The sequence below is a fragment of the Haliotis rubra genome, unplaced genomic scaffold (assembly GCF_003918875.1).
Source record: "Haliotis rubra isolate DU_JTF1 unplaced genomic scaffold, ASM391887v1 Scf179, whole genome shotgun sequence".
Taxonomy (NCBI): domain Eukaryota; kingdom Metazoa; phylum Mollusca; class Gastropoda; order Lepetellida; family Haliotidae; genus Haliotis; species Haliotis rubra.
In genome coordinates, this window is record NW_025765769.1 from 1354363 (window position 1) to 1369305 (window position 14943).

The 14943-nt window shown below is 39.3% G+C and overlaps 1 protein-coding gene across 1 annotated transcript; it reads left to right on the plus strand.

Annotated features, from left to right (window-relative positions):
- The first annotated feature begins 6262 nt into the window (after positions 1 to 6262).
- On the plus strand, positions 6263 to 14062 carry LOC124273276 (thioredoxin reductase-like selenoprotein T1b). Its single transcript, XM_046708508.1, has 5 exons — positions 6263 to 6451; positions 7241 to 7478; positions 10414 to 10501; positions 10822 to 10967; positions 11463 to 14062. The coding sequence occupies exons 1-4, from the start codon at positions 6285 to 6287 to the stop codon at positions 10929 to 10931; spliced, it is 603 nt and encodes a 200-aa protein (XP_046564464.1). The 5' UTR covers positions 6263 to 6284; the 3' UTR covers positions 10932 to 10967; positions 11463 to 14062.
- Positions 14063 to 14943: the final 881 nt, after the last annotated feature.

Here is a 14943-nt window from a genome sequence, read left to right on the forward strand (position 1 = left end):
GAGCTTTCTCCTTTAATGTAGGGGACGGTGGGGTAGCCTAGTGGTTAAAGGGTTGGCTCGTCATGCCGAAGACCTGGGTTCGATTCCCCACATGGGCACAATGTGTTAAGCCCATTTCTGGTGTCCCCCGCCGTGATATTGCTGGAATATTGCTAAAAGCAGCGTAAAACTAAACTCAGTCAGTCAGTCAGCCTTTAATGTAGCAGTTGACTGCAGTTGACTCTTGCATAGAGGAATTTTGTTGGTGTTTTAGGATTAGCCTTTGAATGGTTTAGTCAGCGTTCAAAATTAATGTCAGTCCTTAGGCCCGAAGCCGACCGAAAACCACCCAGGCCCACAGCTTTTGTTTTCTGCAGGTCCTCATGGCCGACAACTTTTTCATCTCCAATAAATAAGAGTATTATTTCCATATTAAAATATGGGCCTACACATTCTGATCAGGACCCACAACTTTTTATGGTTCATAGGGTGTGCAGCTTTTCAGGGTTAAGGGCAAACACTGGGTTTACTTGTCCAAGGGAGACAATTCAGTCAAGCTTATCTGTGAATAGTCACTGATACTTACTGTTTTGTGGTAGGAAATAGAGAATACTACACAAGGTCTCAATACATACAAATTATACCAAACAAGTGTCCTTCCTATGGTATCTGACCGAGAGAAAGAGATACCATAGCAAGGGCATATAATTCGTATATGTAATGAGAATGTGGTATTTTATTCATTACCCACGTCTTACCTGCATAAAATTGACAAAATAAACAGGTTTTACAAAGTCATCTTGGTTGGATGTTTTTGAGTTTATTAGTACTTTTAAGGCTTTGAGCAAGAGAGGTTTGAGTGATGGCTTGTTGGCAAGGTAGATGACAACATCACTTCAAAACAGTTTCGGGATGACAAGGATAATAATAATAATAATAATAATGCACATTTATAATGCGCCTTTTCCACGCCCTTGGGTATGCTCAAAGCGCTACAAAGATGAAGATGGGTGAAGTTATGAAGTATACTGAGAAAAGGTGGGTTTTCAGTTTTGCTTTATAAAACTGTCAGAGTCTTTGAGAGCTTTCTCTTGTTTAATATCAAGCAGTTGCTGTGCAGAGACTCTGCGGTGAGGAATTTTCAGTTGGAGTTATCACAAGAAGATTCTGAGAGTTTGGAGCGTTTAGACTCAGGCAGGTACATATGGATTGAAGCAGGTCAGTAGGAAGGGGCCAATCCATGGAGGCATTTGTATGCGTCAGGAGAGAATTTTGAAATCGATTCTTGCCTTGACTGGAAGCCTGTGGAGTTCTTTAAGGACAGGAGTCCTTTAGAAGTTCTACTGATAATGCGGGCAGCTTTCTGCAGTTTATCAATCAAATATGCCAGAAAGAACACTGTTCCAATATTAAACCTGGATGTTACTAGAAGGAGGGAACAAGGGCTGAGTTGCTGCAGACTGGCTGGCGAATGTTGCTGATCGACCTGAGATGGAAGACAACATGTTTTGCTCACTTGGTTAACATGGGCATTGAGCGCCAAAGAAGAATCAATGTGATCAGGATTCCTCACAACATCTGATGGATGGGATATCCATCTGCAACTTTTCAGGGTGACAGCATCCACCTGGCTTAGTTGTTGTCTTGTGCCCACAAGCTTGAGCTTGTTTGTAGTCATCCATGACTTTATGTCCAAGTGTACGACGATGCGTCAAGTCACTCATTCAACTCTGATGGGTGAAACGATTCCAGAAGCTGTCACTGCATAAACATGGTGTTTATCATGATCAGGACAATGTATCCAACATGCCCTGTGGAACACAAACAGGGACCAAGAACATCCTACATCCACGGAGACATACGCAGTTGGAAGCGTCCTTCCTATGGTATCGATGACCGACCTGTCAGGTAGAGGAAACCCACTGAGGACAAGGTCATCATCCATAATGATGCTGTAATCTAGTCAGGGTATTTTAGGGTGGTACCCACGTCTTACCTGCATAAAATTGACAAAACCAAGCTGAAATCTTACCCTCGTCATCTTGGTTTGAAGTTTTTGAGTTTATTAAGCAGTGCTTCTCTAACTGTAGTTTGAGCAACTGGAATGAATCAAGGAGATGATGATGATGTTCTGTTGAGACAGGAGTAGACTGCTTTCTCAATGATTTTGGATATGAAAGACAAGTTTGAGACAGGCCGAAACAAGGATGTAATACACTGGATAACCAAGAATCCTGCAGACTTAGGCAAACTGTTTGGGAGATTTCAGGCAGCAAACAGGAGAGCAAACAATTTCATAAATTGTCTTCTGTCTTTTCTGTCATAAAAGGGAGCCTGATATTTCACATTTTATTCTTTTTCATATAGACATTATGATTATGATTTTGTTCAGATTTAAAATTGATAAGTGAAATACTTATATATGTTTAAATATATTTAGGTTTTGGCCCTCAGTCCTGGTGTGTGTCCACTTCACTTTGGGTATCTTTATGGTTTAATAGGGATATTTTTATAAAAAGAATTGCATGTTGCAGACACTATTATTTCTTCTTAATCCATGGTAAGGTTGTATCTTCACTGACTAGGGATAAGGTGAGTGAGTGAGTGAGTTTAGTTTTACGCCGCACTCAGCAATATTCCAGCTATATGGCGGCGGTCTGTAAATAATCGAGTCTGGACCAGACAATCCAGTGATCAACAGCATGAGCATCGATCTGCGCAATTGGGAACCGATGACATGTGTCAACCAAGTCAGCGAAACTGACCACCCAATCCCGTTAGTCGCCTCTTACGACAAGATAGTCGCCTTTTTATGGCAAGCACATGGGTTGCTGAAGACCTATTCTACCCCGGATCTTCACGGGTCCTAGGGATAAGGAGTTGTAGAGGAAGTGTTACCTGTTTTACCTGTATTTGGCTTAAAGTCAAGTCTCACATTTCTCCCTGTAAGGTAAGGTCAATTGTCACCTGTCAACATGGTCAACCTGGAATGGCGGCCGACTGGAATAAACAATTTTTCATGCTGACTCTTCACATTACAGCCGAATAAACACATTTGAAAGGTACTCTCTCTTGGTAATACATTTCTGAGACAGGAAGAAGCCAGAATCTAGAGATGTCTGCACCAATGGGAAGACTTGTTCATATCCTGATTTGATAATGATTGAAAGTTTGATTGTAACAAATAAACCCATTTAAATTGAAAAGGAGCCCCAGGGAGACCAGCGGCGGTATTCATAAAGCTTCTATACTTTCGTTTCCATGAGCCGCCATATCGGATAACTAAGAATTTTCTTAACTACTAAGGTGTCCTCATGAGGTTTCTTAAAGTTAAGAAGTAAAGTAAGAACAAAATGACTTGTCTAAGTTTTTTTCTTACAAGTTAAGAACGTTGTTATGGAAACTAAGAATTCTTAGTGGATTTAAGAATTCTTAACACTTAAGAAAATTCTTAGAAGCTTTATGAATACCACCCCAGAGATTCAGAGTTCCTGAACCTGGAGAAATCTAGACTTGCTTCATATTTGGCTTTAGTATTGCAGGGAGGTCTAGGCTGAAGGGAAAATAATATGGTTCAGGGACTGTGAGACAGATTACTAGATCATCTGTGAGCCACAGAGGTAAATGGCATGATGTGTCATCATTAACAATGGATGGTATGATATATTATTATGCAAGCATATTTTTCCGGCTACCTGATTGGTCTAGAGGTGGTCACGTGACCGTCGACAGAAAAGCATGTTGAATCCAACCCTCACTCCGGCGCAGCGATGACTTACCATAACATCACTGCCACAGGCTAATTTGCATATCACCTGCCCGCACTTTTTCTCTTGTTTGTAAACAAACGCGCATATTCATAATAAGAAGAGACTGGCCTTACGCAAGCTTTTCGGCCCGCTCTTAATAATGTTTTACATTGTTACATATATATTCTTCCACAACTGCGACAGTAAGGTTTATGACAATACATATTTAGATATCCAACTGGCTGCATCGTTTGCTCTCCGTCGGCTTCGATGACAGCACGTGAAGCCGTACAACCTATGTAAACAAAGGATCGCTACGCAAATAGAAATAGTGTTACATGCTTTAGGGTATTTTCCCAATGAAACTAAACCTTTCTATCAAAGATGTTTAATTAGATGTGTAGACTCGTCAAAAATAAAAGAGTTAAGAAATATGTACATTATACTGGATGGACATTGCAAGATGTGACGAATCGTCACATTTTTCTGGCCTGTGGCAGAGGTACTATGCTGGCTTGCCGCATTGAACTCTGGGTAGGAGAGTGAGGTACTATGCTGGCTGGCCGCATGGAGCTCTGGGTACGAGAGTGACTCCAACCCAGGTCCGACCAAAAGTCATATTGACCTGAGTTACTATGACGTCAAGCTATGACGTCATTTTATTGTTTACATGTCACAGTATTGTTGACATAACGTTATTGGTTTGTGGTGAAAATAAAATCACTTTTCTTGACTAAACGGACATGTTTTTGATTTTAGAAGCTATTTATCGGTAATTACATAATAAAACAATTATGGGCTGGCGAATTCGGTCAATACCTGTTTTTATGGACCCGCGAAAAGCAATATTGACCTCGGACTTCGTCCTAGAAACTATTATTGTATAGTATTGTCTTGAAGCATGACGTCATATCACTAAAACTGACCAATCAGTTTTGAGAATCGCTAAAATGATACGATGCATATCTATAAGAATAGAATAGAATAATACTTTAATGCCTTTTCAGGAATTTGTGTTACATCAGCAGAGCTACTGACACATTAGAGAGATACCAAACATATTTACATAAATTCTTTGATTTAGGTATCTTCACATTTTTTAAGAGAGATATGGTACTTGGAATAAAGGATGTACGGGCTCTCTTAGTTTTCACAATTGGAACTTTGTAGCGGCGGTCTGAAGGGAGGAGGTTGTATTCCGAATTTAAGTGAGTGATGTTGACAGCTTGATTCACGATTTGCCGCTCATATATTGATGATAAACATTCCAATCTGACTCCAGCGATTTTACTTGTCTTAACATTTTGTCTATTTTAGATTTGAGGTGAACTGAAGAGACCCGTACCAACAATGGTGTCCTCTGAATAAATGCTACATAAAAAGATGACATCACAGATGGGTTAACATCAAAGATCTCAGTTTACGCATGAGATGAAGACGTTGTTGAAATTAGTGTTAGAGTTCCAGTTCAGCTTAGAGTCAATGAAGGTTCCCAGATACTTATACTCTGACACTGTCTCAACACATTCACCGTTGATTATCACTGGAAGCATTTCTGTGGGTTTACTCCGAAAGTCAATTATCAGTTCCTTTGTTTTTGTGACAATAACGAGTAAGTGGTTTTCTGCACACCAAGTCGCAAAATGATTAATGTCCTCTTTATACAGTTCTTCAGAATCAGTTTGCCGACAATTGCTGCATCATCTGCGAACTTTACAGTTGAACAGGTTGAATTCGAGCTTGCACAATCATTAGTGTAGAGGGTGAAAAGAACAGGAGATATTACACAGCCTCAGAGCCTTGTGCTGCACCAGTGTTGGTGGTCCGTTTACTCGATACGGCCCCGTCAACTTTCACGTACTGCTGTCTGTCCACAATTTTCGATCCACTTGATGAGGTATGAGTTAACGCCCATGTCTAACAGTTTCTGTATGCTGATATGTGGCTGGATAGTGTTGAACGCAGATGAAAAGTCAACGAAGAGGATCCTGATGTATGACTTAGGTGTCTCTAGATATTTATAGACATTATTAAGGAGTGACAGTATGGCATCAACAACTCTCCTTGACCTGTAGGCGAACTGAAGCGGGTCCAGTATGTCGGCAACTTCCTGACGGAGATGTCTCAACAAGATGCGCGTTCCAGCGACTTCATTGCTATAGATGTGAGAGCAACTGGCCTGTAGTCGTTGAGTTCTTTAGGTTGTGTCTTTTTAGGAACTGGTACAATTTCTGATGTTTTCCAGACCGAAGGAATAACGTGTGTATTCACTGAGAATTGAAACAATCTAGTGAAACCTGTACACAGTTGAAGTCGATACGTATTTACTCCTATTATGGGAATGGTATCCATGATCTAAAAGAAATCCATATGTTTTCAGTGTGTTTTGTGAATATGGAAGGTACAGTAAAACAATAAACATTTGCTCCTAAATAATTGTAATTGCCGCTTACTGTCGCGGGGATGACATGATCACGTGACGTGAGCAACCATATCGTCATCAACGGGATTGTACGGATTTTCCCGAGTTGTACCGGAAGTCAGCAACAGAACAAAATGGCGATCACCACAGGGTGGTCGTTTGCTGCGTTAGCTGCTTGTTTTCTGCTATTTACGTATAAAGATTTGACGCAGTCGCAAGAAGTTAACATAAATGCTCACAAGGACATCAAGGCCCCCAAACTTGCACAGTTTGCGGGTCCCACCATAAAATTTATGTTCTGGTATGTTCATTTTGTAGACAATAACGTGCAAGTCATATGGCTTCACTTCGTGATAAGAATAACGTTTTGCGCATTAGTAGATTACTATTTAGACGATTTTGATCATTTTATAAATTTACCCTAAATATGGTAGATATGCCCAAAATATCATTTGTTATGTCCAACGTAACTACGAAAGTCTCAAGAAAGATGCGTTTATAGGATTTGTTACCATTGTGTCGTTTAAGAAAACGTACAGTTTGGCCTATATCTGTATCAAAATTACGTACGCAATATGCATATTTTGTTGTTTCCGTGTATTCTTATAACTTATTGTCGTTAGAGTTAGGTTGGTCAACTAAGTTGTCTCAACACGATCCTTTGTCCCCAGGATCGTTGAGCACAGAGGCGAAAACATTCTGATTTCACGAGACTGCTAAAAATAAAATACAAGAATGTATGGGGATGCCCCTTTTGTGCTTATTCAAGATTTATTGAAGTAATATGTTTTTGTCAATTTTTGCAAATGTATAATCAAGTCGTCCATGTTCGGTCATATTCAAGAAACAACAAAGACGTCTACAAACCATACATTCTTATATTTTCTTACTGTTGCAGTATATGATATTGGTACGACATTTTACTAGAAGCCATAAAATAAGCTTTAGAGTTTAGGATTAGGCCTTGCAAAAATGAAATTTAGTGGGGGGGGATATAGGCGGAAGTCTTTCCATGATATTCTCATTAGTTGATAGCTTATGTTAATACTACATATTCCTTTGTTATTAATGTATAAACTTTGTTTTTCAGTTATTCCTGAGGGTACCGGAAAGTGTTTGATCAGTATGCTCAAGCACTTCATGACCGCTTCCCTAGCCTGACGGTTGTTGGCGACAATTACCCTCCGCCACCTGTCAAGGCTATGCTTGCTCAGTTCTTATCTGTCTTTAAACTTGTTCTCATTGGTCTTGTTGTCTCTGGGTACAATCCCTTCCCTCTCCTCAACATTGAAACTCCTGCCGCCTTCAGATGGGCAACAGAAAATAAGGTGAGATTGTAGGTAATAAATCCTGTCATGGCAAGAGGGATTGTGGTTGACAATATGTTTATCTGAGGATTAAACATTCACCTTGTTTGAGGGCTGTGGGGTAGCGTTTGATTGTCACACCAAAAGCCAGGGTTCAGTTCCCCACAGGGGACATTGTGTGAAGCCCATTTTGGGATCATGCTGGAATATTGTTAAAAGCAGCATAAAACCCAACTCACTCACTTACCTGAAGTATGAAACAATATACACGTTGGTGTCATGTTTTACAAATTCATTGACAGAAACCTGTGGTGGTAACAAGTATTACTCATCAGTCATGATTGATCATTTAGCTGACAGGTCATGATTAAATAATGGTCATGATGATGTTTCAAATAGATGCTTAGGAATAGATTGCTGCAGACTGTCATTTTCCAGTCCTGCAAATATGCCTTACGTCGGAAAGCGCACATAAAATCTCCAAATCATCACTTCTTGCCAGTCTAAACACTGATCATGTCCATAGTTTGAATGTGCATTTCTTCATCTCATTCAGTATGATGGATTGAAGCAAGGATGTTCTTGAATGAGCATGTTATCAAACTATCTGACTTGTCCTAATGTAGGGTAGTCTGTCTCACACTTTCACAGTCCCTGAACCACGTTAGTGTCACTACTGCTTAGACCTCCCTACAGTGCTAAAGTCCTCCCTACAATGCTAAAGACCTCCCTACAATGCTAAAGTCCTCCCTACAATGCTAAAGACCTCCCCTAAAGACCTCCCTACAATGCTAAAGTCCTCCCTACAAAGCTAAAGTCCTCCCTACAGTGCTAAAGACCTCCCTACAATGCTAAAGTCCTCCCTACAATGCTAAAGTCCTCCCTACAGTGCTAAAGTCCTCCCTACAATGCTAAAGTCCTCCCTACAATGCTAAAGTCCTCCCTACAGTGCTAAAGTCCTCCCTACAATGCTAAAGTCCTCCCTACAGTGCTAAAAGCCCTCCCTACAGTGCTACAATGCTAAAGACCTCCCTACAATGCTAAAGACCTCCCTACAAGTCCTCCCTACAATGCTAAAGTCCTCCCTACAGTCCTCCTACAATACAGTGCTCCCTACAGTTCTAAAGTCCCCTCCCTACAATGCTAAAGTCCTCCCTACAATGCTAAAGTCCTCCCTACAATGCTAACGCACTAAATGAAGCAAGTTTAGATTTCCTCAGTTTCCGGAATCTCCCACCTCACCGGGGCTCCTTTTCAATTAAATGGGTTTATTTGTTACTATCAAAATTATATATATTCAGCAACTAAGCGTTTGTCTAAATGTAGGGCAACTCACTAAGTTACAGAAAAAAGTGGCCATATGATCAGAAACTGAAGTTCTGTACTTTGTTAAGCTAGGCAATTCCAGGGTTTCCCCAGGAAGGAGGAAGTAGTCCGTTAGTGTGTATGCCATTCCAGGAATACAGTCTCTTGGGAAAAGTGTGGACATCAAATTATGTCATTCATACACTTTTGAACATCAGTCTCACAGTTAAGTGACCCAACCCGACCAGTAGAAAATCTGTAAATTGTGAAAATTCAGATTAAAAATTATTGTCAGTACCCATCATTTCAGGTTTACTTCTCCCCACTTATTAATCCATCCATTCTTCTGATCATGTTGGCAAACAGTATACCTGAAACATTGCATATGAATAATATAGAAACTGTTTTCCTTCATACTCCTTGTTAAATTTTTGTCATACTAAATGCTTACAGCTACTCATTATTCTTGTTTAGTGTTCAGCCTCATTATTTTAAGTTCTAGGTTTCAGTCTCAGGTTATTTTTTTGAGAATATTCAATATCGTTTGACTTTGGGCAATACCAATATGGTTTGCAGTGACAAAACATATCATTCACGAGGCTGTGGCAGTCTTGACATAGTCATGAATATATAAGTAAGGACATGGAAAATATATAATGTAGCAGGGTTTAACACAGCTCTTCAAAACTGGGAGTCCTGGGGACTCAGGGCATAATTTTCTGGGAGTCCATTTTCATTTTGATTCAGAAAGAATTATATTGCGTCCATAAGGATACACAGGATTTTAGTTTGGGGGTACTTCATCAAATGTCTGCATCCAGTACGCCGGAATCAAGCGACCCGTAAAACCCTGATGTAGGTTAGAACTTTGGTACATGGCAGCAAGCTATGCCTTCAGTGTATTACATTCATGTGTAATCAGCTGGTAATGTCCTACTTACACATGGATCATGACCACATGGTATCATGCTCATTTCTCTGTACAGACTTACATGGCTGCTGGTCATGCTATGTCAGTTGCTATGGTGATTCAGCCTTAGTCTGACTTTCTGTCAGTTTGCTTAGCAAACAGTTGTAACAGAGTATTATAATACACAGCACTGGTTTATTGTTCACACACATTTCAATCTAGTGTTTGTGTGACTTGATAGAAATATGGAAATGTAGAAATGATTATTTTCATCAATCAATGATTCTATGAATATTTTTTTTCTTCAATATTTACATTATTGTAAATATGTTCATTGTTATTGTTACAAATAATCCAGGTCAGTTTAATCTGTGTTAAGAGTATCCCAACAGCCAGCAGAATTTCATGCCATTTTGGGGATGTCCACATGTAGATCTATTGCTATAGATCATAGAGATTGTTCATTGCAAACTAAATATCAGTTGATGTTTAATAAATATTTCATCACAATTGTGTATGTATGGTATTATTGCTGACTCAATTTTCATATGGGTAATCATTAATTTGTTCCCATCGACTGTATTTCTGATTATCTTATGTTTTTAGCAAGCCCTATCCACATGTTTTATCACTGTTCAGACTAGTCAACATGGTAAATGTGCATCCTTGACAAGTTTGATTGGGGTGCCTGGGGGTGGGGGTATTGCCGCACCTGTAAATGTTGCTCCTGTTCGGTTGCAGATATATGCCTGCCTCATGGTGTTTTTCATCAGCAATGCTCTAGAAGGACAACTCATTTCTACAGGGGCTTTTGAAGTTTCTTTCAATGGTGAGTTCATATTTAATGTTTATTTCAATCCCTTGCAATACTAATGGATGTTATCTGCTGGTATAGATGTTATCTGTTTGTGATAGATATATGGCTTATCATTATAATGCCTTATTATGTATGGTATACCTGTATACTTTAATGGTGATATACTAGTCTTAAGGGCATCAATTTTTTTATGTGTTTCATGTAGCCACCAAATTCTGAATGTGGGTCGGTCGGTCAGTCGTGGGAAAAAAAATTAATAAATACAAAATCACTCACTCGCTCACATTGTTCAATGTAACACCTTGATAATGTTTTTTCCGTTGTTGGTGCAGATGTGCCTGTCTGGTCGAAACTGGAGACAGGACGTATACCCTCCCCATCCGAGATGTTTCAAATGATTGATAATCACATGAGGTTGAGCAATAAGCAACAAGTACAGTAAGCCTGTGCCTTGTCTCACACGTCCGGTATTTGCCAGGTAAGTGCAGAGTTTCTCCATTGTCTGCTTCAGAAAACCTTTGTCTGTCTGTGTGTTTGGTGTTTAACGTCACAGTGAGCAATGTTCCTGCTATATGGTGGCAATTGGTAAATAATTGAGCCTGGTCCAGACAATACAGTGATCAACAGCATGAGCATTGATCTATGCAACTGGTATATGATGACATGTAGTCTGACAATCCGATTCCATCAGTCGCCTCTTACAATAAGCATTGGTGCTGAAGATAAATTCTAACTGGATCTTCAGGGGTACAAAAACCCTTGGATTGATATTTAGTATATTTTGGTGTATCATTAGGTATTTTATTAGCTGAATAAAGATGTAGTAGACATGCTTTTATACCCTTGGATTATGGCTGCAGTTAATGACTGTCTTGTTCTCAGCCAGTGATGGAATATGGTGATATGTTGTATGAATTCAAAGGTGGATTTGTAGGAGAATTACAGCTGCAGTCACTCCTTGTCTGTGTTTCAGGTGAGCCCACTTTGACTGTTGGCAAGTTGGGGCGCTGCTGTCCTGAGCTTATGAAGGTTCAAGTTTAAGCAACCACTGCTGGCTTGGACTGGATCCCCTATCAGAATACAGCAGCCATCCAATTTCCTGCAGTTACTGTCTCTCAACTGACAAGAATCGCACCTGTTGTTACAAGGCTTGTTCCAGTCAATTAGTTCGATAGAAATCCACTCATGGTTAGAAATCAAGAGTAGAAAATTTGTTAAAGACGTAAATGTTTTCTGTAATAATTTATAGTGAATTATGCAATGATACAAGTATTCTTGTTGTACAAAAAGAACTTATTATGATGTAATGGACGTGTTTGTTGAGTGCTAGCTTGTATAAATGGCAGACCACTATCTCGTCAACACTGTTACTGTACTAATAGCTATCATGTTTGGTACGGCTGTAATGTACTTCTATTTCTGTGGTAAATTGACCGAATCATGCATCATTTTACGTACAAGACAACAGAGTGAGTGGTAGGTTGAAGGATTAACTCCATGCTGATTTTTAATCTGTTAATCTTTTTCTTTGAAAAATACTAGTAATTTGACAATAAATATTATGGTGTCAGATGAGCCGATTTGCTGATCGTGAGTTAAATTCATCATTTATCCTTTCAACGGTTGTTTGTTTACCATCACTTTAGCCATTGTCCTTGCTTGGTTTCTACAGTGTGATGAATGACCTGTTTCAATTTCGTCATATGACAGAGTTAGGAGAAGTACGTCATCAAACTCACTCATTCACCTTCATGTCACTTACAGTCACTGTCAGTTTACCTATTTGGGGCAATAATGTATTCAAAGAACTCTTTTTGCTTACATGAATAATTAAGTTAAATTGATCCTATTACGGAATGTTTTTATGAATATGTCCATATTATGTCAACCTTAATTTAAGAATCCTAAAAAATGTTTGAAGGATAAAAGCTGAGAAATTGTATTCAGTTCACGATCATATTTGAATGTTTTAGTACAAAGCATGCTGGCGTGGGGTAATTGTTGTATACATACTATTCAGATTTTGCCTATATTACACAAGTGTATTACCTGGATAGTTTATAAGACAGAACACACTGATATTGGGTGTCTATTTCTATTTCTTCTTTCCAAATGGTCACCTTGAGATTCTTTAACTGCTCTTTCCATCTGATGTGCAAAGAAATCAAAGTTTGTATTTTTGTGTAGATCTGTTTGTAAGAGGACTGACATTTATAGAGATATTGGTACAATATACAGAAATACATTTTTATGCATGTTATGTGTTTGTGATGTTGAATACTAGGTTGATTTACAACTGTCTATCACAGGTTCAATGTTCTTGATTCCATCCCTGTTTTATGAACAAACTTACTATTGTCATTGTCTGCTTTCATCATGGCCTTAGGACTCATGGGTAATTTCAGTGAGATTACTGTTAATTCTGATGTCTGTCTATTAGGTGCATAAATTGCTAGACAATATGTTCAGACATGAAGATGCACAGCTGTGGTGATTCCTGGTCTCCTGAGGAGTTGGGGTAGCCTGGTGGTTAAAGTGTTAGCGTACCACGCCAAACACCCAGGTTTGATTTCCGGCTGGCGAGTACAGTGTGCAAAGCCCATTTCTGGTGTCTCCCACTGTGGTATATTGCTAACAGTGACGTAAAACTAACCTCACACCTGGCCTCCCTTGCTTCTCTGGTTTATCGAGCACAGATGTGATACAGCTGCAGTTGGACAGTTGTGATACAGCTGCAGTATTGCCAGGCGTTACTTCATGAACATTTGCTCAAACCTCTTTGAGGTTGGTGGTGAGGCCTGGAGGTTAAAGCTCTTGCTCGATACTGAAGGTCTGGGTTCGATTCCTCACATGGTGCAATGTGTGGAGTCAATGTCCCTGTCTTGACATAGCTGGAATGTTGCTAAAAGGTGTGTAATTAGGAAATATGCACTCGCTGAAAAAAAGTGCTTTACGTACTTGAATTAATTTCTTGCTTATCTCATTGGCAATTGGTTGACCTATTGACCTCATTGTTGGAGCAACATTGGTAATCCAGGGTATAATCTTAATTTTGACCTATTTGCGGACTGTGGCAGGAATTGGTGTAATTCCTCAGTATAATAATTCTCCCAGTGAAGTTAGGCTTTCCCAGATATATTTGATTTCCAGACATATTTCCATTTTTAGTCTTGAAAGAACAGTGAAACTAAATGGGACATTTTTAGTGTTATTACATTCAAACCATGCTTAACACTGTAGGATGGTGAGTTTATTGATGTATTTTTGTAATAGAATGAGGATATAAACCCTGGATGATCATGGATGCAGCAGTAGGTCATGGATGTTAGACTGCAGCAAAGTGAACCAGAATGTTCAGTAGTACCACAACTAAACAACAAGCCTCTGGTAGTAGAGCCTCTCGGGTAGAGAGTGTTTTCTATCCAAGTCTGAGGACTCTGGACATTCATTGTTTATTTGTAAATCATCATTCCATGCTTTTGTTGTTGGGGTTGTATAACCTGGATATCCTGATGTACTATTTCATTTATCCCCTCTTCGTGAAATATGTGTAAATAAAATCATGTGACTACAGCGTTATCAACTTGTCTGTTTTAATATGACCTGTTTTATATACTGTGGTTGTCCTGCCCTGTGTAGTCTGTGCCTTGGACTATGCCCAACTAAGCATTAGTGTTGGGAATTGGTTAAAATCTCAAAATTGATTCACTCAAAAGTGAAAAATATTGTTGATGAAGACAAGTGTTCCAGAATTGTTTGTGTTCAATTATGAGAAAACATGATCGACTGCTTGGTCGTTTAGTCACTGCGACCAATCTTCGATTATTTCAATTAATCAGATCACCACTACTAAGCATGCATCCCATGTGAGACTTGAATACTAAAAGACTGTCGGAAATAGAAAAAAATGGGGTTTTTTTCACATTTATATCTACAATTTATGAAGTTAATATGTGAAAGTGTGAAATATCTGTTTAACTAAGTTCGGTCTAACTACAGTCTCAGTGGTAGGGAGATAGGAAACGTAAAAAAAGGACAACTGAGGAGAGATTAGTGCAGAAATGAGTAATGCGTTTTTCAAAGTCCAAAGTGACTTAATTTTTCCTTATCCTGACTCATGCTCTTTTGCTTGTCTTCTTCTTCTTGCGAACATAGTGGAACACTTGTATCTCTTTATTTGAAGCTCCCTTCAAAATAAAATCACTAATTGGTACTCACCACGAGTTGCTCCCCTTTGTCTCCCCTGGCGGGAAAAGGTGTCGCCACCCTCTGGCCATGTGCTCCACTCTCTCCTTCTTCGCCCAGTGAGCAGGATGTGAGAGCGCCTTGTGTCTCCTTACACACATATCCTTTGATAATCTCTTAGTTTTTACCTCTCATAGGTTACTATAGAGGTATAGCTAGTATCCCTTTATTATTTGTATTGATTAATTATCGATTTTCTACTGTTTATT